This window comes from Juglans regia, chromosome 9 (genome assembly GCF_001411555.2).
Source record: "Juglans regia cultivar Chandler chromosome 9, Walnut 2.0, whole genome shotgun sequence".
Taxonomy (NCBI): domain Eukaryota; kingdom Viridiplantae; phylum Streptophyta; class Magnoliopsida; order Fagales; family Juglandaceae; genus Juglans; species Juglans regia.
In genome coordinates this window covers 7,020,190-7,041,180 of record NC_049909.1, presented here as the reverse complement: position 1 = coordinate 7,041,180, position 20,991 = coordinate 7,020,190, and the positions used below count along the sequence as shown (strand labels likewise).

The 20,991-nt window shown below is 35.2% G+C and overlaps 1 protein-coding gene across 4 annotated transcripts; it reads right to left on the bottom strand.

Moving 5' to 3' along the window:
• Window positions 1-5,338: 5,338 nt before the first annotated feature.
• Window positions 5,339-10,346, bottom strand: LOC109003983. Of its 4 annotated transcripts, none has more exons than XM_018982349.2 (8): window positions 10,161-10,346; window positions 9,041-9,339; window positions 8,343-8,414; window positions 7,740-7,804; window positions 7,412-7,568; window positions 6,441-6,538; window positions 6,289-6,316; window positions 5,339-5,791 (listed from the first exon to the last, which is right to left on the bottom strand). In XM_018982349.2, the coding sequence occupies exons 2-8, from the start codon at window positions 9,317-9,319 to the stop codon at window positions 5,672-5,674; spliced, it is 819 nt and encodes a 272-aa protein (XP_018837894.2). In that variant the 5' UTR covers window positions 9,320-9,339; window positions 10,161-10,346; the 3' UTR covers window positions 5,339-5,671. The 4 variants fall into 4 exon arrangements, with proteins under 4 accessions (XP_018837894.2, XP_018837904.2, XP_018837878.2 ...); XM_018982359.2 differs by having other exon boundaries at window positions 6,458-6,538; window positions 10,161-10,345; XM_018982333.2 differs by having other exon boundaries at window positions 6,289-6,378; window positions 6,458-6,538; window positions 10,161-10,344.
• Between the last annotated feature and the right edge of the window lie 10,645 nt (window positions 10,347-20,991).

The window sequence follows — 20,991 nt, the reverse complement described above, 5'->3', positions numbered from 1 at the left end:
AAAAATCGAGAATTAGGAATGTTTGGAAAAGTTATTCATCTCATTCTATTATATCTCATTTATTTTTTAAATATCATTCAAATACGAATATTTTCAAACTAATTATTATAATTCTTTTAAATTTTTAAATTTTTAAATAAAAAATAATTTTAATTTTTTAAATCTCAAAATAAAAATAATAATAGAAAATAATATTATTATAATATTTAATTTTATAATATTTTTTATTCAACTTTTTCTTTCTCATTTCTCAAAACTCAATAAATATTTAGAAGTTTGGATAATGAGTTGATATGAGATGAGATAAGATAAAAGTTAAAAGTTAAAAGTTAATTAAAATATAATTTTTTAATAATATTTGTATTTTGTGATTTGAAAAAATTAAATTGTTTATTAGATTTTGTTTAGAATTTAAAAAAGTTATAATCATTAAATGAGATGAGTTGATAATGTTTCATTTTACTACTATTTAGAAATTATCATACTATTATTTTACAAAAATATCTTATTATTATTACGAAATTCTGATAATCTCATCTCATTCCCTCTTGTATATATAGAGTCAGCGTTTAGGTGATATGGTCGGTTAAATCCCCCACCAATCCAAGTTAGGTTGCAGGTTGTTAGTATTTAGAAGATGCAGTTGTGTCGGGCGGAGGTATTATCCTATGCGAGCAGTCGGGCTTTTATCTAGTTGATACAGTTTGTAATGATCTTATCACCTCATTACTAACGACGGTTGGACCGAAGTTCCACGCCGACACGTCTGATGGTTACGCTTTGGTCCTTCGCTGGATGGGTCTGTAACCTTTGGATCCATGAGCCTTCATAGTATGGGGTTCGGCCTATTTCTAGAGAGAGAATGTTGGTCCCTTCATACGGGGTTAACGTTTAAATAACGTTGAATTAAATTGAATTGAATTAAAATGATAAAATATTATTAAAATATTATTTTTTAATATTATTATTATTTTAATATTTTAAAAAAATTAAATTATCTATTATATTTTATATTAAAATTTAAAAAAATTATAACGATGAGTGAGATGAATTGAGATGAGTTAAGTAACCAAACGAAGTGAGACTTCAATACTAAGATTCGGGCGTGAGGTCTCACATCCTAACATATATTTTGTTTTATAAGCCTAATTATTTCTAAAGTTCTTCATTATAAAGCTTCGTTTGGATCATCAATCCATCTCAATTCATCTCAACTCATCATTATAATTTTTTTAAATTTCAATACAAAATATAATAAATAATTCAATTTTTTTAAATCTCAAAATAATAATAATATTAAAAAATAATATTCTAATAATATTTTATCATTTTAACTCAACTCAACTCAACTCATTTCAACATCCAAACTCAACAAGTTTTATGCTCCGGGATATTACAACTCTAATCCTCAAAAGGCACAGTCCTACGTACATTATGAATAAAGTAATATTGGAGGGACAAGTTTCCATAATAAGTTGACAAGAAGACAGTAACATTGTAGTTTTGGGTTGAAATAAACACCATGACAACACTTGTTTTCCTGGATATGAGGAGAAAGAAAAACTTTATGGTAGGAGATCGGTTTCGATCGACTTTGAGAGTGTTAAGCCCAACTTGTTGTCTAACCCGATCAAGCTACTTTTGTTCGGCCAGGCCCAATCGGGTCTTTCGGTCAGGTTGGATCCCGGGCCTATTATGCATTGGCCTACTATTTATCCCGTGAAAAGAATAAAAAAAAAATATTGATCTGCATATAAGAGAGAGTGTTGAAAAATAATCTCACAAGACAAATTCTTAAACATATTTATAAGAACCAGTTTTATAAAATAAATTAGGCATAGGAATTTCTTTCAGTGCGTTCCCCGCAGTCAATCATATAAGGTTTGACAACATTTATGTTTTTAATTGCCTGATGATACTTGGCATTTTCCTCTCATTAAATTCGAGAAAAGAGTTAACCCTTGACTACTTGGAGTTTTGCTTATTTGTTCGTGCATCTGATGCTGTAAGAAAGGGACCAGATATGGGTAAAATTCAGAGAGATTGCACATCGTTTTGAATACTGGTATCCATCTCAGCCTGGCGATGCTGTGGAGATGCTGTGGGAAGCAGTTTCGCGAAAGATTCACTGAGATTTCTTGACCTTGCAAATACCTGGAAATCGCCATAAATTTGCCTAAATGATAGGCTTATTAGAGAGGCACCAAGCTTAGTATGTTTTGGATCACTTGTTTTCTTCCCACCACTCGTGATGCTGAGTTGATTGAACTTTAATTTTTTTTTAATTGGCAATTAAGCCTTCTACAAGCTCAAACCAAGAGAATTAAGAACAGGGGTGGGATTGCCTATGGTGTTCTGATTACAGAGAATTTATTCAGAATTTCAGTTAGCCTATTCACCTCACTCGTGCTGAATTAAGTGAAGTGTAGAGTGAGGACTCGAAATTAAAAGACTTCTCTAATGTAATATTTATATAATAAAAATCACCATTTCAAAAGTTTAAAATTGATTGGTACCATTTCCCGAGTAGGTTTTAGTTTTTGCGTGATAGTTACTGCTTTGGGGTGTTTGTTAGGGTCCACAGCCCCTCCTCACATGTTTCTTTTTCCACAGCAACGAAATTATCATCTTATCATGCCCATGAGAAAAATAGTAAAGAACTTGAAAATAACCCAGTTTTGGAAAGTGCATCATCAAATCTTAAACCGAGCAACAGAGCAAGTATACAAAGTCATAAAACAACATGAAGAATTGCCTAAACAGCTGATGAAAAATTCATCCTAATCCTGCAAGAAGCGTCACGAATGCAAAAAAAAATCTTGGGATGCTCGTCTTTTCTCAAGAAATAGTGGAAAATTTGCTATATATTGTATGTAGTAGACAGCTATACTCGGCCTTTCACGACGTATTCAGCTTTTTAGTTAGGACATAAGAGTGTAAGATACTAAGATTCATTCTACTTCCTCACAGATTGATTTGAGCTGCAATCCTTCAGCTTGAGCAAAAAACTTCTGATTTGAGCTGCAATCCTTCAGCTTGAGCAAAAACTTGCAGAATGTCAACTTCTATTGTGAATGGGGTCTGAACCTTTGCGAACTGTTCTTTTGTTAGACTGATTTGGATCGAACATTACTGAAGGTGCAGGTGCCAAAGCGAGCTCTGTATGCATATCCTCCACAGCAACAAACTCAAGGACTCGCAAATGTTTAAGAAATGGCAACTTTGCTCTGTCCCATTTCAGAGCAAGATCAATGCTTCTCAGGCCAGCAATCTCATCTGGTTGAAGAGCAAAAACCCCAATACAAACAAGAACAATGACTCCTCTATAAGCCAAAAGAGACATGCTTGAACCCTACAAAAAACAAGAGTGATAGAGGTATGATTCCTATTACAGCAATAATGGGAGAATGTGTTGTGTCTGAGACTTCCTATTTCTTATGCCTTATTCTCCTATAAGAATAAGCCTGAGGTTCTCTCTTTTATGGGATTTGGAAGGCTAAAAGCACAAAGCACAAGGAGGCCCCAGAATATGTTGGGAAGTTTAAGATTCATCCCAATCATAAGCCCGCCGTAGGAGCAATAAAAGGCTGTTTTAGAAGTCTCTGACGGGTTTGAATGGAAAGTTGGTTTGGAACACAATCCTTGGGAAGCCAAGTATATTTGCATTTTGGTTTCCCTACATCTACCATTTGCCTGGTTCTTTTTTTTTTTTTTTTTAAGCAAGATATGACAAACAAAGAGATTCTTGAACTCTTAGCTACCCAACTTGCCACGTAATCTGGTCTTATTACATGTCCCTACACCATGCTACATGCTTTTACATACAAGTGTTGAATTGACCTGATATTGCTAAAATTTATCTCATATTTTAAAGTTGGCTTTTACAAAATATAGGATGACAGTATTACAGTATCACTGAAATGAATGGTTAGGAAGGAAAAAGAAAAAAAATGATTTTTTATAATTATTAGATATTAAGATTGCTATAGAAGCAAGAAAGCCATCAAAAGGAGAGACGTTGGGGGAATGGGTGGGATGTATATAGTAACCCCTCCCCAAGACCCAGAAAACCCAAACTCTTGCTTTATACATCAAGCTAGGCTTTCTTTATGGCAACCAACTTTAGAATTCCAAGCTCTTCTCTCCATGCAACAAAAAATAAAAATCTCGGTTTCTTGTGCTTAATGGAATTTCCTTTACACTTTTCTTTGCTCTCTCTTGGGGTTGCCCAGCTAGCTAGCTCTAAGTCAGTCAGTCCTCTATTCAAAGTTTCAAATGAAACATTCATTTGGCTTCAATATCATGCCTTTATTTTGTTCTCGTTTATCCATGAAGACCATCTTTCTCTTCTCTCCCTAATCCCTCCTATCATCTTTTACCCCCTTCCCCAAGCTTCTTTTTAACCAAGCCAAGTAATGAAACGGTAAAAAGCAATTAGAAGATATGCTAAAGCACAGGGTTCTTCAGAATTCAAGTTGAATGTGTGTGTGTGTGTGAGTGAGAGAGAGAGAGAGAGAGAGAGATAGCCTAAGGAGAAGTTTGGATTCAGAGATGAGTTGAGATGGTTTGTGAATAGTAAAATAAAAGTTGAATTATTTATTATATTTAGTATGAGAATTTGAAAAAATTGTTTTGAGATTTGAAAAAGTTGAATTGTTTATTATATTTTGTGTGGAAATTTAAGAAAGTTGTAATGACGAGATGAGATGAATTGAGATGAGTTGAGGTGAATTTTGAATCTAAACCTATCCGAAGAAAGGATTGGAGTGGTCAAGGTCCAAACTCCAAACCAAGTATAATAGAGGTCAGATACTCTAAATAAATGTGGGGGCTTCTGCTTTTGGTACTGTGTTAAAGTAAAAGAATCAATGAATTGTTGCTTTAACAACATCCTTCCTCATCACATTTCTAACTTTTTTAAGTTTATACAGACAACCCCTCTCAGACCTTCCTGCTTATACAATATACATCATGTGCGTGCTCTTTCATACCAATTACCATCCATCATCAGCTATGGTTGCATACACATTGCAATATTCTTAGTGGAGTAATAAGACATACATAGAAGACAGCCCTTTATAACTCTTCTTTGATTGTTGCAAGTCCATCTCAGCACAATGGTACAATAAATAGCGACAGTTAGAAATTAAAGTAGGGTGTCTTTTGCAGATTCTCAAGAATGGTCCTATTATGGTAATAGGATTCCAGAACCAAAAAGTAAATAATGATAAACAAAAGTGATATAAGATAAGAAAGCCTGAATGATGGGCCAGCTTAATGATTAATGGGTGTTGTTATCCAAAATTCATATAGTCATAGTTTACAAAGAAAACCTCGCTTCCTGGGAATTCCATCTTCAAGTTCTTATTGACATGTTTATATAAATTCTAATTTCCACGCTTTTTCAAAATAAAAATCTGTGAAAACAGGCAAAACTGCTTCAGCAACACCCCAGATATATGTACAAACATAATGGGCGAGATCGAACGACATTCGGGGAGAGGAGAGAGATTAGATGCAGCTTGACAGAAACAAAATAACATAAACAATGACAATGATACAGCTTTCCAATTTTCTAACCGCTAGTGACAAATTCCAAACATGCCCAACTTTCTGATTCCAATTTTCTGCTTGACCAATGCCAGACCTCACAACCGTCATAAATGCCATATCAGTGAAGTGGTTCCTGATGAGGAACAGCAGGCCCTGGTGCTATGGTGAACTGCAAGCCGGGATGTTGTCCAGCCTCCAGCATGAATGCAACTTCAGTTGCTGCAAGTGCTGCTGCTTCCTGATTCAGTAGAAACATTTATGAAATTATTATAGAAGTACTACGAAAAATAATTAATGAAATTATTGGATTACCAACTAAAGACCCCAACAATGCTCAAGGTCGTTACACCAAAATATAAGAAAAACATGAACCTGCGCGCACAGATTTTGAATAGAAAAAACAGAAGGAAAAATTTATGAGAACCCCATTTGTTGATATAGAAATCATTTCCCAGCTCAAAGAATGCAGCCAGCCATAATTCAACAATTGAATTCTAATAATAAAGTGGAAAGTTTCTCTCAGATAACTAAAAAGGTAATTCAAAGCGGGATTCTAAAAAATTTTCAAGTGCTTAACAAGCAAGCGAAACTCCAATTGACTTTCCTTCTGTAATCAATCTCATCGCTACAGCTAGCCATTATCAAGTTATATATTTTGGTTGCAATAGCCATTATCAAGTTATATATTTTGGTTGCAATTCTCTTCCTTCCAAAACAGCAGAACCAAGTGCTAACCTGTCTTTGCCTTCGCCGCTGCAATATACTGATGGCCCAGGCCATAATGTAACATGGCAGAAGAAAACCAGCAGCCCGAAGTAAGAAAAGCTGTAAACCATTAACAATTAAATAAAAGATTGACAATGTGAATTCTCATAAGACATTCATACACCCATATCCTACTGACAGAGAAAAAGGTGGAAGCATCATCTTCTCCATCAGCATCGGTGAGAGATAGAGCGTGCCTTAACAGCAGAAGGGCCATTAACTGCCAGGAAACATGAGAATAGATCCAAATCATAACCATAAGCATCGTAATGTGTAAGAAGGGTCAATATAGAGACCACAAATAAATTATTCTTTCCAGTTGAGAAGTTATATCCAAGGTGTTACCGTAAAAGGACCCAAGTCACACAATGTACAATAATGTCCAGACATCTTTGGACAAGATCCTCACTACAGATACAACGGGTTATTGTCCTAGATTGGTGTTGTATGTGTAAGAAGTATGGGGAGTCAGTTGATCATCTGCTTTTACACTGTGAGGTGGCCAAGGTTAAGTGGGATGATTTTTTCTCAAGAGTTGGATTGTCTTGGGTTATGCCTTGTAGATTGGTGGATTTCCTTGCAAGCTAACTAGGACTACACGGCAAATCCCAGATAGCGGCAATATGGAGATCGGTACCAATATGCATGTGTTGGTGTATTTGGAGGGAGAGAAATGCTAGAAGTTTCGAAAAGCAAGAGAAAACAATGGATGAGCTAAAACTTTTCTTTTTTAAGTCATTGTTCTTATGGGCGGGGCCATAGTTTGTAACGGACTTAGTGTCCACGATCTTCTTCTCTCTATTGTAACCTCTAGCTAGGCGTTCTTCATGTATGCATCCTGTGTACCTAGGCTTGGCCTATTTCTATGAATATAATATTTTTTTTTTTTTGAAGGGCATGAATATAATATCTTTGATTACCTATCAAAAAATAAAAAAATAATGTCCAGAGCTGTCAATCAGTATAATCAGGCTCAAGATGACAATGTCTAAGTTTCCATAAATGTCAGATGTCAACAGGGCATTTGATTCCTATAGTGAAATCTTTACACATCTAACTTATGGATTCAATTTAAGAAGGCTTTAGGGCTTACAATTAGAGCTACAGAGCGGCAAAATGCAGCTCCACTAGCACTAGAATCAGCATAATCATCATACTCCACCTCCAAAAGATGGCGTTCAGCTGCTGCCATTGCCAATAGTCGAGGATCATGCAAATCCAAAGGGATACCAGATGTTGTCCAACCCTCACTGTGAAACAGAAATCAAAATTTCAATTAGATGAGCATAGAAGAACAAGTTCATTCATATTGAGCCCAATGGAATGAACAAGAGAATAACTATTTGCATGGACAAATATAAAGGGAAAACAGTCAAATAGGCACAAAATATTTTATCAATAAGCATAGAGTTCAATCTTGCCTTATATCAATTGAAGTATCTTCAGAGTGAGGAGGAGGTGGGGCAGTGTAACCAGATTGGTAAGGCTGCAAAAATAGAGTTTTTACGTGAACGTCAATAAGCTGACATTACCTCTCAACTCATTAGTGGAACCAGCTCTTTTCAAGCAAATCCACACTATCATGCGGAAAGATTTTATATTCAAGCATGAGATCATGTTATTGAAGCAGACCCTTCACCATGCCTATGCAAAATGCAGCTCAAAAATATAAATACTTCAAATGTGCATAAGACATTTAAAAAAAAAATCACTTCTATGTGAAACAAAAGGGATCATTAAGGAATTACATTCTCTGATACTAAAGGAGATACATTACCCCGCATGATATCTATGCAACACTGGATACAATTACTCATGGTACAACAGTTTATTTTGTGACTCACAATTTGCATTTGCCGTAAAACCAAAAACTCACTATACCCATTTTCTGAAACTATAGAAGTTACTTGTGTCCATGTCTCCATGTGTATATGCAATTTTCGGATTCATACTTCTATACAGATTATTATCGAACAGAGTTGAAAATTGCAAACCATTCTAGATACTATGAACAGAGGACTTACTTGATGGCATATCTCACAAGTAATATCTCCCTTCTCATTGCACCATCGCTGAACGCATTTCCTATGAGCGAACTGTATAAAAAGTGGGGTCCAGGAGAAAGGTTGAAAGTTTCAGTTATTTATAACAGTATTACAAGTCATTGGAATTTAAATAGAACAAAGGGAACCAAACTTAAATCCTTGTGTTGATTTTTAGGAATAAGCTTTTAACATGTCAACCACAATAAGGAAGCCATGTGAGTCAGTAAAATGTATGATATATGACAGACCACTGTGAGGCCAGTAATGAATGGACAATACTACTACCTAGCTTGACTAGAGCAATATGTCCTGACCTGAAGTTTCTTATGTAAGACACGGGGCATTCATATTTGTGAAAGTTGAATTTTTCTCTTAGAAAAAAAAAAAATCCAAGAGAAAAAAAAAACATATGAATAATGAATGCTGGCTCTTGAAGCCAAGTGGTAGCACCACTCTTACTAACCTCCAGAGAGATCTTATGTTCCAAGGGGAAAAAATACCAAGTTTTATAGCTCGATTTACCTTTTGATAGTATTATATCGAGGTCAACACCTGACCAATTAGATAAACTGATGGGAAAATTGTGAAATCAGTCGTGCATAAAGAATGCACTCAAAATTCCTATAGAAAAATGGGACATTTCAAATTTTGAAAGGAGACATTGGTTTTAAAAATACCTTCAAACTACCACTGCAAGCACAAGGGACTTCCAAATTCTTTACGCTGTCCTCCTCCTGGCAGATGCGACATTCCACCAACGGAATCAATGGTTCTTCTTCTTCAGACACTCCATGTTCTCCAACCCCATCAACATCAATAGCACAAGTGGGTGGATCAGCAGGTTGCGAGCCTGTACCCTCTCCAGAAGATCCCGGTGCTACCCCAACCCCATGCAGAGAATGCAAACTTCCGGGTTTGACATGGCCATCAACACACAGAACAACGTGGTCACCCATTGTAACTCAAACCACAACTCCTGATTCACCATAAAATCATTGAGTTCAAAATTTGGGAACAAGCTTGTAATTCAAAATAATATAACTGATATTCCATTTAATCCTTTACAATTAGCTGCTGACTAATAATGATGCATTGACAATTTCACAGTTAAAATGAAGTTGCAAATTTCAAAAATCTTCATGATGGGTTTCCTTTCTCTAAGCATCGCACTTGGATTTTCAATTTCTCTTCTAATTTTCTCTGATTCATCAGCAAAGACTAAAAAGAACTCGAAAACTTAGAATTTGTAAAGGATGAAACCGTAACCACAGCCTGCAATCATATGATCCCACATTTTTCTTTTCCTTTTCTTTTTCCTTTCCGCCGAAAGAAAATTTTCACTTTCACCAATAACTCAGTAAACTATAAACGAAACACACGAAGATTTAAGTTTCATACGAAGTCAACCCATTATAGCTCTCAGTTTGGGTCCTCAGAAAAATGCAAGAAAATACCATTTGGCCTGTAAAAGCCAATTCCAACAAACAAAACGAATAACTCTAAAAACAAAGAAACTCTAAATTGTATTTTTCCGCTCTTTCCTTTGTTTTTTCACCCAACCAAACAAAAGGGTTGCATTACCTCAAGACCAAAATAAACCCAAAAATCGAAACATAAAAACAAAAAAAAATACACAAATCACCAGCAAAATCCAACAAAAGAAAAACCTAGAATCAACCATCTCAATCAAATTTGAAAGAACTTAGGATCTTTTGATCAAGCCCAAACTCAATTAACAAAAAAGAAAAGAAAACCTCAAGGACGGTGGAAATCGGGAAAAGCTGAAAAGGAGAGTACCTGAAGATTTCCTTGAGTTCAAGCGCGATTTATATGGAGAAGGGTGAGTTCATGAGGTTGGGTTTAGAGAAACCTTAAGATCACTGGGTTCGGTAACGTATATTATGGACTTGGATTAGCCAGATCAAAACCAAATTCTTTACTTACTAACCAGATATCAATAACCTCCTCTCTTTTCTTTTTCTTTTTGTCCCCTGCAAATATTAATTTACCATTCCAGTCACAATCTCATTTTAAATCTTACGTCCCGTTTCGATTTGAAAAATGCTTCGTTTTATCTGATTTTATTATTATAATTTTTTTAAATTCAAACATAAAATATAATAAATAATTTAATATTTTTTAAATTTTAATTTAACTTTTTAAATTTTAAAATAATAATAATATTAAAAAATAATATTCTACTAATATTTTTTTTATTTTTTATTTTTTATTTAAAATCATCTCATTTCATTTCATATTTAAATTCAAATCAGTCGCATTTGTGTATTGTAACTAAATACAATTTTTTATAATTATTTTTTTAAAAAAATAGTTCCTCAAATTTGTTTTTGTTAAAACTTGAAGGTAACATGTAGCCTCGTATGACAGATACTTTGAAGTAGTACCATGTTCATCAAAACGTTTTTTAAAGAATTTTAGAAAAAATTTCAGCTTCAATATAAACATATTTCATTCTAGAAAAATATTATTTTAACTTTTTAACTTTTCGTTCAATCATTTGCTTAGATTTCAATAAAATGTAAAAAAAAATATAAAGATAAAAATACTTTTTATAAAAATCAAAACAAAACTACTTTTAAAAACTTATATTCAAACAAGTTATCAATTTTATTAATCCACTTTTACTAACTTCAATTCAAAACATATTTAAAAAAAAATTATTTATATTTTTCTTCTACTTTACAAAAGGTAATAAACAATCCAACACAAAAAAAAAAAATTCTAAGAATGTGTGCACACTTGAATTCCTCAAATTCAAATAAACGCATGAAATGATGTTGATCCATCTTTTATAATACCTACTTTCTTCTTTTCTTTGGCACATTTTTTGTCTTTTGCATCATTTATGTTTTTCTTATTGGTTAACGTCATATTCACATCTCACAAAATCTTCCTCTCTTTTGTTACTTAAATGGATACACATTTTATTAAAATTGGTTCTCCATCCCCTTTATTTATTACAAAGGGAGATTACGTTGATCATTAAATTACAACTCACCCAAAATATTTTGTCATTAATGTAACGCCCTTAATTCCTACTTGGGATTGGACGGCAACTAAAGCATCGGGATATGTAACTCAAAACTACATACCTCTCGTACATGATAAATATGATGCAATAATAAATTTAGCAGTATGCAATAATTCACAGCGGAAAATTTTTTTTAGCTACATAGGGCCAGCGGAAAATTTTTTTTAGCTACATAGGGCCAGTGGTAATGTAATAATTATGGTACCGAAGTGTAAACATCCAAAAAGTTTAAATTTCATAATAGTACTCCTAAAATAGATAATTATTTTCAAAATACTCCCAAAACACGGGATCATCAAAAAACTGGTTTCACAAAAACCCTTAAGTCATTTCTTTTTCTACTACTATTTCCATGATCATTTTTTCCAAAAATACATCTTTAGTCCGGCTTCTTTATTTTCTCCAAAAACCGGTCCTTGTCCCGATTCTTTAGCCTCTTCAACTCGTTAATGAGCTACAATGCCTTTGTAATGAATCGATCGACGTTCTCTACCCTATCCAATAAAGAGGACTCTGTCAAGCTCTCATTAATCTTGGACACCTCCTTGATGGTCAGACCGTCCCCTTGCGTTTCGTCATGGTCGTCGAAACCTATCACAACTTCTACCATTCTGGGTGGGGAATGGTAGTGAAAACTAGCACAATGAGATTTCAAGAAATCTCAATAGGTAAACCGTTAACATACAGCAGATATCACAAGTATATAAAAGTAAACCATAAATGAATGCATGAACATGCACTTTGACGTAAAAACTTTGACATACACAACATGGACTTTTTCATAAAACACATTTTCGTCTTTTTAGACTCTTTATACATGTTCATATCATTTGAGCTCGAGTACTTGTTCTTGTCATAACATGTCATGCCATTCTTATCATTTCATAACATATCATATTGGGATCATATCACATTCTTTTATGTCATTTCATATCATATCATAACATATCATGACATAACATAACAAAATCATTGCTAAGACTTTGGCCAATAGATTGAAAAGTGTTCTGACAGAGATCATCTCTCCCACACAAATAGCCTTTGTGCCTGACAGGTTAATAACATACAACATAACAGTGGCCTTCAAGTCTCTCCACACTATGAAGGCAAGATTAAAGGGTAGGGATGGTTTCATGGCCCTCAAACTCGACATGAGCAAAGCATACAACAAAATAAAGTGGCCTTTTCTAAAATCTGTCTTGCAGAAATTTGGTTTTTAAAACCAATGGGTGGACTTAATAATGAAATGCGTTGGGACTGTTTCTTACTCCCTCCTCCTCAATGGTGTACCTCAAGATTGTTTTCATCCAACTAGATGGCTCAGGCAAGGGATTCACTATCTCCTTACCCTTTCATCATGTGCACAGAGGTTCTAAGTTGCATGCTAAACAAGGCTGAAAAATCTGGGATCCTCACTGGTTTACCTATAAGAAAGAAGAAACTATCTATTAATCTTTATTTATTTTTTCCCGATGACAGCCTCCTCTTTTGCAAAGCCAATTCCATTGAGTGGAGTAGACTTTACTACCTGCTGGAATCCTATGAGCCAGCCTCAGATCAAATACTAAACAAGAAAAAAAATCAATATATTTAAGCAAGAACACCACAGAGGAAACCAAATGGATTATCACTAGTATTGTAGGGATAAGGGGTACCAATTCATATGAAAAATACCTAGGCCTACCAGTTCTAATTGGGAAATCTCGAGCCCACTCTTTCAAAAATATTTTGGAAAAGGTGCAGGCTAGAATAACAAACTGAAAGAACAAATTCCTCTCCCAAGTAGGTAAAGAAGTACTCATTAAAGCTATCATTCAGGTCATTCCAGCATACAACATGGGGATCTTCAAGCTGCCAAGGCAACTGGTGCATGAACTGAACAAAATGGTGAGGAATTTATGGTGGGGACATCAAACACAGGAGCATAAAATACACTGGGTCCAATGGAACCAGTTAAAGAGAGCTAAATGCAAATGAGGTCTTGGTCTAAGGGACTTTGCAAATTTCAACCAAGCTCTCCTAGCAAAACAAGGTTGGAGGAAAATCTCTAATCCTGAATCTCTGGCAGCACATGTGCTAAAAGAGAAGTATTTTCATAACAAAGACTTCCTCACTGCCACACTAGGCCAAAATTCATCTTTTCTTTGGCAAAGTCTTCTGGCGGCTAGACCTTTGCTCAATGAGGGTCTGATATGGAGAATAGGGGATGGGGAAACAACTGGCATTTGGAAGGACAAATGGCTTCCCAGGCAAAACACATTCAAGCCCCGAAGCTCTCTCAAATTCATGCATGCTGACACCAAAGTCTCCCTTCTAATTGACAAACCGACAAACCAATGGAAAGAGGACTTGATCTCAACCTTGTTCACAAAAGAGGAAGCTAACTTGATCAAAGCAATACCACTAAGTCCTTATCCCAGCCCCGATAGATTACAATGGAGATGCACTACCTCGGGCCAGTTCAGTGTCAAAAGTGTCTATCATCTGCTGACAGAGTTAGATAATCAAATGCAAGGTCAATCTTCAACTCTCAAAACATCACAGGCTCCATGGACAAAACTTTGGAATCTGAACATCCCTAATGCAACCAAATCTTTTCTCTAGAGAGCCTGCCCAAACTCTGTACCTACTCGAGTCAATTTAATGAGGAGGAAAGTCATTGAAGATCCTACCTACCCAATTTGCAAGCAACAACCTAAATCTATCAAACACATCCTATGGGAATGCCCCTTGGCAAGAGACACTTAGGCTCAGAGTACCAAAAAACTGCAGAAAACAAGCCCTTTCTTTCATAAATTTGCAGAGTTAGTGGATGGTTTTGTTGAAGGCCTGGAACAAGAGGACCTGATGTCCTTTGCCATTGCATCGTGGCTCATTTGGAAAAGGAGGAACAACTTGATTTTCAAGGGACTTTTCTCTCATCCAACAAATATTAGCTAGCAATCAAGTCAACTAGTAGAGGAGCTACATCAGATTTCACAATAGAAGAGGACATAAAAAACCACCTGCCAGCAGCTAACTAAATGGGAAGCTCCACCCAAATGTAGCCTAAAACTTAATTGGGATGCAACTATAGACAAAATATCTTGCAAGGTAGGAGTGGGAGCTCATCAGAGACTGGCAAGGTCGAGTTCTGGCCACCCTCAGAATGAAGCATGATCTCTACCAGGATCCATTAATAGCAAAGGCCTATGCTGCTCTACAAGTCTCATTATTCTGCAAGTCCTTGAACTAGAAAGACATTATCATGGAAGTTATACATGCAAGTTAATAGCAAATACCAGGAAAACTCTCGACTCTTTCACTCATTGGTCTGCAAGGCATACTGTTAGAGCAAATAATTATGTTGCTCATGACTTAAGTAAGGATGCTCTATGCATAAGTGGTTATACCACTTCTTTTGATTCAATACTAATTTGTATTCAGACTCTTATTTAACATCAATCAATACAGGCCATGGCAATTTCAAAAAAAAAAAAAACATATTATATCGTATCATAACATGAAGTTCAAATGCTTTATTCATTTCATAATTCACATGGTTGGATACCTTATGGCTCCCTTAAGCACCATATGTTCCCCGCTAGTTACCGCATTAACCAACGAGCCACTTGATCGAGGTGACTATGTCATAACATAAACATATTCTTTTATAGTAGTTTGCTTTTTTCGTCTTCACCATATGACACCCACTAGCTTTACTTATAACCTCGCTCCGATATCCTTTCCATAAGAAACCATTCGAGACCCATCAACTGTACTTCGTCGACCCAGAGGTCTCTACTCGACTTTAAACATTCTAGAGTAGACAGAGAGTTCCACTAGGATATTTTTCCATTCTAGCTTTTAGGGTAGTGATAAAACATACTTTGACCTCTCTTTTTCTTTTTGAAAACATAGACTCAAATGCATGAGATATGGACACATGATAATACACTTTATCATACTCATGCAACATGTAAAAATTGAAACATATAGTCCAATTAGCAACATGCATATCACAATATGGCTTGAAAATATTAGAACATGTAATTATATGGCGAATACACGTAAGCATAGTCGAATCATACTTGCCAAAACACAAAGCAGATTTCTATACCCTTAATTATAGCCTTGGTTGATTCATACAAGTCCTCCAAACATTGATTTTATCATCACAACACATATACTCATACTTCTACACATTCATATATCAAGACAAACATGCATAACACATATACATGTCAAAACCGAAACCTCAACATGGTATATTCGAAACATACTTCAACAAACCATCATGAAAATATGGCATATCTTCCTTTTATCAAAACCGAGAATACATATAACAAGATAACAAGATTCAAGCAATGATAAAAAAACAAGAGTTCACAAAATATATACAAGTGTTATCAAGAGTAAGTTGTAAGTTTACTTAAAAAATGCAACATATAAAATAGCAAAATCTGAAAAACATATTAGTAGATGACTAGAGAAACCCTAATCTTGAAATAAGGGTGAGTGTGAGTGTCTAAGGTTTCCGAAAATGCTTTCTCATAGAAAAATCCTAGAATCCGAAACCCTCAAAGGATAAAACCCTAGCCTTTCTTCCAAGTGGTGGTCGTGGCTTTCATTTACCCTATACCTTGTGTTTTTGTGCTTAAAATAAGAAGAATATTTCAGGTTCCTTATTTCCTTGAAGAAAAATCTTAGTTTCTAAAGTGAAAGTGTGTGTTCATGTGAAAGAAACCTTAAACTGAAACATAGTGTGTGTGTTCTTTCACTTTGGTCGTGTATGGTGTAACAAGAAAAGTGAAACAATCCTTACCTTTGTGTACTCTTCCTTTAGTAAAAAATTTGAGGGAGAAATCTTGGTAGGTTTCGAAATAGTGAAGAGAATGGTGGAGTTTGGTTGGTGAGAAAATGTGAGAAAGTGTAAGAGCTAGCTAGAAAATTAGTGGTGGCCAAAATCCTTAGAAGGAAAGTTGAGAACTTGAGCAAAAAGGCCTCTATGATTTTCAGCTATGCTCTTATATAGAGCTTTCCCTCCTTCTTGAAAAATCCAAAAGTCATTGCATGTTTAACACTTGGCAAAAGACTTTTCCCTTTCCCTCATGATAGGATTGTATTGGAAAACCAAAGGTTGCCTTCTTACAAGTGGCGTGTGGCCTCCCAACTGAAACCCTATCTTCCCTATTTGCCCTTCTTTAATTGTCTAGGTACAATGCACTTGGTGGCTCAAAGGTCAAAACACAAAAAACCTAATCTTTCTTGAAACTCTACTCGTGTGCTTGGTTGCACCCCATGTTGTTGCCATCGCCCCCATTTCTCTCTTGCTCTTCCCAAAGCTTCTTCTAGAACATGCATTTCTCTTTTCCCAAGTAAGATCTTCTTGGAACTCCAAAGGTTTTTCTTCATACTTGACAAGTGTCAACTATAGAAATGAGGCCTTGCATATGAGCATGTAAGCCCTAATCCGATTACCTCATCTCTTGTTTCTTCCACTCATTCCTTCTAGAATCTTATGCATGTTGGACACGTGTCACACTTGCTACTTTCCTAAGTTCCAAATGATGAGTTTCTAGAAAAGAACAAAAATGCTCCTCTTATGCCATGCGGCGCCTCCACCAACCTTAGAAATCAACTTTGGGCTTCACAACCCTAACTCCATCCTAGTTGGCCAAAATCCACATGAGCCTTTGTTGGCTTTTTCCTCTTCTTTCTCTTGTGGGCTCTTTAAGCCTAGAACTCTAAGGCCCAAAATAGAACATAAGTCAAGACATTCCTCTAACACCTAGCATTTATCCAATAACTAAAATAGTATCCAAATAAAAATATGAACGATGACTTGGCAAAGTCTGGGTTGTCACAATTGATGAGCTAAGCACTATTTCACTAGGATTAAATTACAATTGTAAAGTTATAAATTAATTACTTACTTTATTAAGTTCAATTTAAAATGATACGCAACACTCTAAAAAATGTTATATATTTTTAAGATAATTTTTTAAAAAAATCATTTTATTATTAATATTATGGAAAATACTAACTTGTCACATGTTTTTGCCCCTCATTTTGACCGTTAATGTATTTTATTTTATTTTTTTAGTTTTTTTTACTTAATGATTAAAGAAATCACTATTAGTGAATTTATGTATTTTTTTTAAAAGTTTAAAGATATTTTAAAAATGTTTGCAAGAAAAAAAATAAAATAAGAAATTGTACTATCGGTACGTGAAATAGTAAACGTTGATTGGCCATGTAGCACTATCCTAACATTATAACACAAAAGCCTACAACTTAAGAAAATCATTCCAAAGAATTATAAAGATCATGATCAGGATCTATAGTTAGCACTTGTAGATGCTGCAAAAGGCAATATTGAAATTTCTAGTAATTCATTCTTCAACATTGTCAACTTGTCTAATATTGTGACTCAATAACTTGATGCGAACATTGAAATTATATTCTTCAAGAGAGATAAATTGTTAAATTCACCGAAGCATAGAAGAATGATATTGAACTTCACTGTTGATGAATCGATGATGTTTGAATGATCAAGAATTAGTCATAAATTACGATGTGGTTATACAAGTAGGGGATCATGCACGTTATGACACTTTATTAGCTTGATTGTTATGTTTTCCTTTGTGATTGATACCCTTGAGATTGTTGTAGATATTGGTGGTTCAAGTTCAAAGTAAAAGGCCAAAGCACATGACCTAGCTGTATTCATTGCAATCTTTGATTTTGCTTTCAATTTACACTTAGTGAAAAGTATATAGTTAGTTTAAAATGAATTACTAGACTACAAGCATTAGATAGGAAATCCGAGAGATCAGAGATGAAGGATGAGGATCTTTGTTGAATGGGTAGCTAACATAATGGAAGATACATTTGTAGCTAGCACAAGGACATTCAGTACGGTGGAATGCTTTGCAATACACAACTTCAAGAACTTGACAATCATTATCTAATTGACTTATTTATGTTATATGATCTACAACTTCAAGAACTTGACAATCATTTTATAGAAGTAAATACAGATTTTCTTCTTTAAGCTAGCGACATATATTCTTAGATTCAAAGGCTTTATTTTTGGATGGATGGTTTGACAATTAGGCCTATGCAGAAAACTATTTGACCCGATCCGTCCGCGAGATCCAACCCAACCCAAAAAGGCGGTTTGAAATAACTTGCGGGTCGAACACGCTAAAACCAACTACTCTCAAACCCTAGCTACCATCCCTCCCCATTTCTCTTTGTCGTCAAAACCACCTGCAGTAGATTGAAGAAGAAAAGCAGAGCATGCTTGCATCAATTGTGAGGAGCTCTAAATGAGTAATCAATTGATGACGACGAAAGCCCCATTGCCTTGGCCATCTAGTACTATTTCCACCATCATATGATTCCATCCATCCAGAACTCTCCATCTGTACTGAACCAAAGAGTGTAGCAACTAAACTAGTTGTGGAGGCTGTTGTGGGAGAGACAGTACTAGTAATGGAATCGTGACTAAACCCAACCAGCCCACGAGGGAAACCCTCAGTACCAACCATGATGGCCTCATACTGGAGTTGTGTCGGTGCCATATTCTTCTGGAGAAAGAATGACTCACAGTTGGTTGTGTAACGGCGGGAAAACGAGTTCTTTCGGCCATGAAATGCCGGAAATCAAGCAGGCCATGATACTCATTATCCATTTCTAATTTTCTCTGGGTTTGAGAGAGAGAGAGAGAGAGAGTTCTCTGTCCTGCCCTGTCCAGTCTAGTCCTACATTGCACAAAGGCCAGCTTCTCTGAATGAGTAATCAACGACAAAAGCCCCATTGCTCGTGCCAAAACAATCCGACATCAAGTGTTGCAGTTCAGGATTCTCTTTCTCCACGGCTAAATCGACACCCACATCTCAATCTCGCTTTCTTGAGAATAAAAGTTGTTATTTCCTTCACTCATCAAACTCGAGTCGGGTCATGTCGGTTTAGTTTGCCTGGGCGCCGGGTTCAGTCGGGCCTAAACACAAACTGGTTTGGTCGGGTTGCAGGCCTACAGACAATGAGTTTCCTAGCTCAATGGGAAAGACTAAAATTTTAGATTTCCTCTACCCTGTTATATTTGTGTTCTTAATTTTTTTAATAAGTCATGTGAAAGCATATGAAATAGGCAAAATGAGTGGTATAAATTAGAGGTAGAGTAGCATTTCTCTTATATTTATTAAAATGGCTATTTCTATAATGAGTACTGTAAAAAATTGGTTGCGTAATCAAATGGAGGATGGTTAGATGAACGAATATTGTTTGGTTACATATATTGAAGTAGATGTTTTTATTGCATTAATGATGAGGAAATCATGCAACATTTTCAGAATATATATGAAAACTAGATCATATATAATTATTATAATTAGTTTTTGTATGAAAGGAAGAAATTTTCTATAAAGATATAATATAGCATTATAAATTTTTTTCTTAGTTATTTTAATTAACTTTTGAACCCACTAAAAGAAAATTCTGAGTACTATAGCTCCCCCATTGCCAAGGCATTAGCTCCACTGTGATGCCTTCAAACTCTGAGATGGCGGCTAAGGTACTACTGTCACCGATGGTCTGATCCATATAGCTTACTCTTTTCCATACATTTCTATCATTTAAATCTAATAATTATAGTCTTTTAAAGCAAATATTAAAACAATACTTGTTTATAATCATCCGCCATTGATGAATATCATTTGCATTCATGAGGACAAATAAATCCAAGTAAATTTGGGATGAGAATATTTTGAAGTACTGTAACTCCCCCTACTCATCAGTTTTCTTTAACTACTGATCATCTAATGAAATGATAAAGAATGATTAATTGAACAATTCGTACGTTACGTACACACTGAGTCCTAATGATCTTATAATATCTTTCTCGACCCACGGATACAGAGAATTAGTTAAAAGAAGAAAAAAAAAAATCGAAATCTTTAATGCATGGATATACATTATGGAAGTGTAATAATTGAAGAGGATCAGGAAAAGTCGGCTGGGAGATGATCATTTTTGAAGATTCCAAGTTTTTGGTGCCTCAAAAGATTAACCTGATCTGTGTGTCTACTCACGCTTGCAGTAATATATATTTCCTAGTAATTATGTCCTTTAACAAAGAATAAACGTGGCAGGCATGCAGGCTCTTGAAGTCCTCTTAGAATACTTACATATATGGTGGTTTAATCCAGTGGAAAAGATAAATTAACATGATATAAACAAAAGTGGTGAGTTGATTCTTGTTTAGCAGAAATCCAAATTGAAACTAATTCTCTTGATATTCTTTCTGAGGAAAAAAAAAAAAAGGCAAAAGATTACAAAGAAAGGTTATAATTTGATGGTCATCCATGCGTGTATGGATCATTTATTTCCCACTTTGTAACTCACGTACATATGCACCAGACGGTCACTCATTCATGCATGGCCGGCGCACGTTCCCCAATTTAATCTTGGTTTTCGGTTCGTAATTGGCCATTAATACCGTCGCAATATATATGCTACTGGCGGCCTCCATTCATATATATTTGCGTACTCATGCCATTACTCTCACACCTGAAAACAAGAAAATCAATG

What these genes read in the sequence shown, in the direction of transcription:
- LOC109003983 (XM_018982333.2), bottom strand. Translation starts at nt 9,319, where the DNA reads ATGGGTGACCACGTTGTTCTGTGTGTTGATGGCCATGTCAAACCCGGA. An exon ending in ATGCTTCCACCTTTTTCTCT is followed by an intron (nt 6,379 to 6,457) that starts GTCAGTAGGATA and finishes AATGGTTTACAG; the next exon opens with CTTTTCTTACTTCGGGCTGC. An exon ending in AGCGGCGAAGGCAAAGACAG is followed by an intron (nt 5,792 to 6,288) that starts GTTAGCACTTGG and finishes CTACTGAATCAG; the next exon opens with GAAGCAGCAGCACTTGCAGC.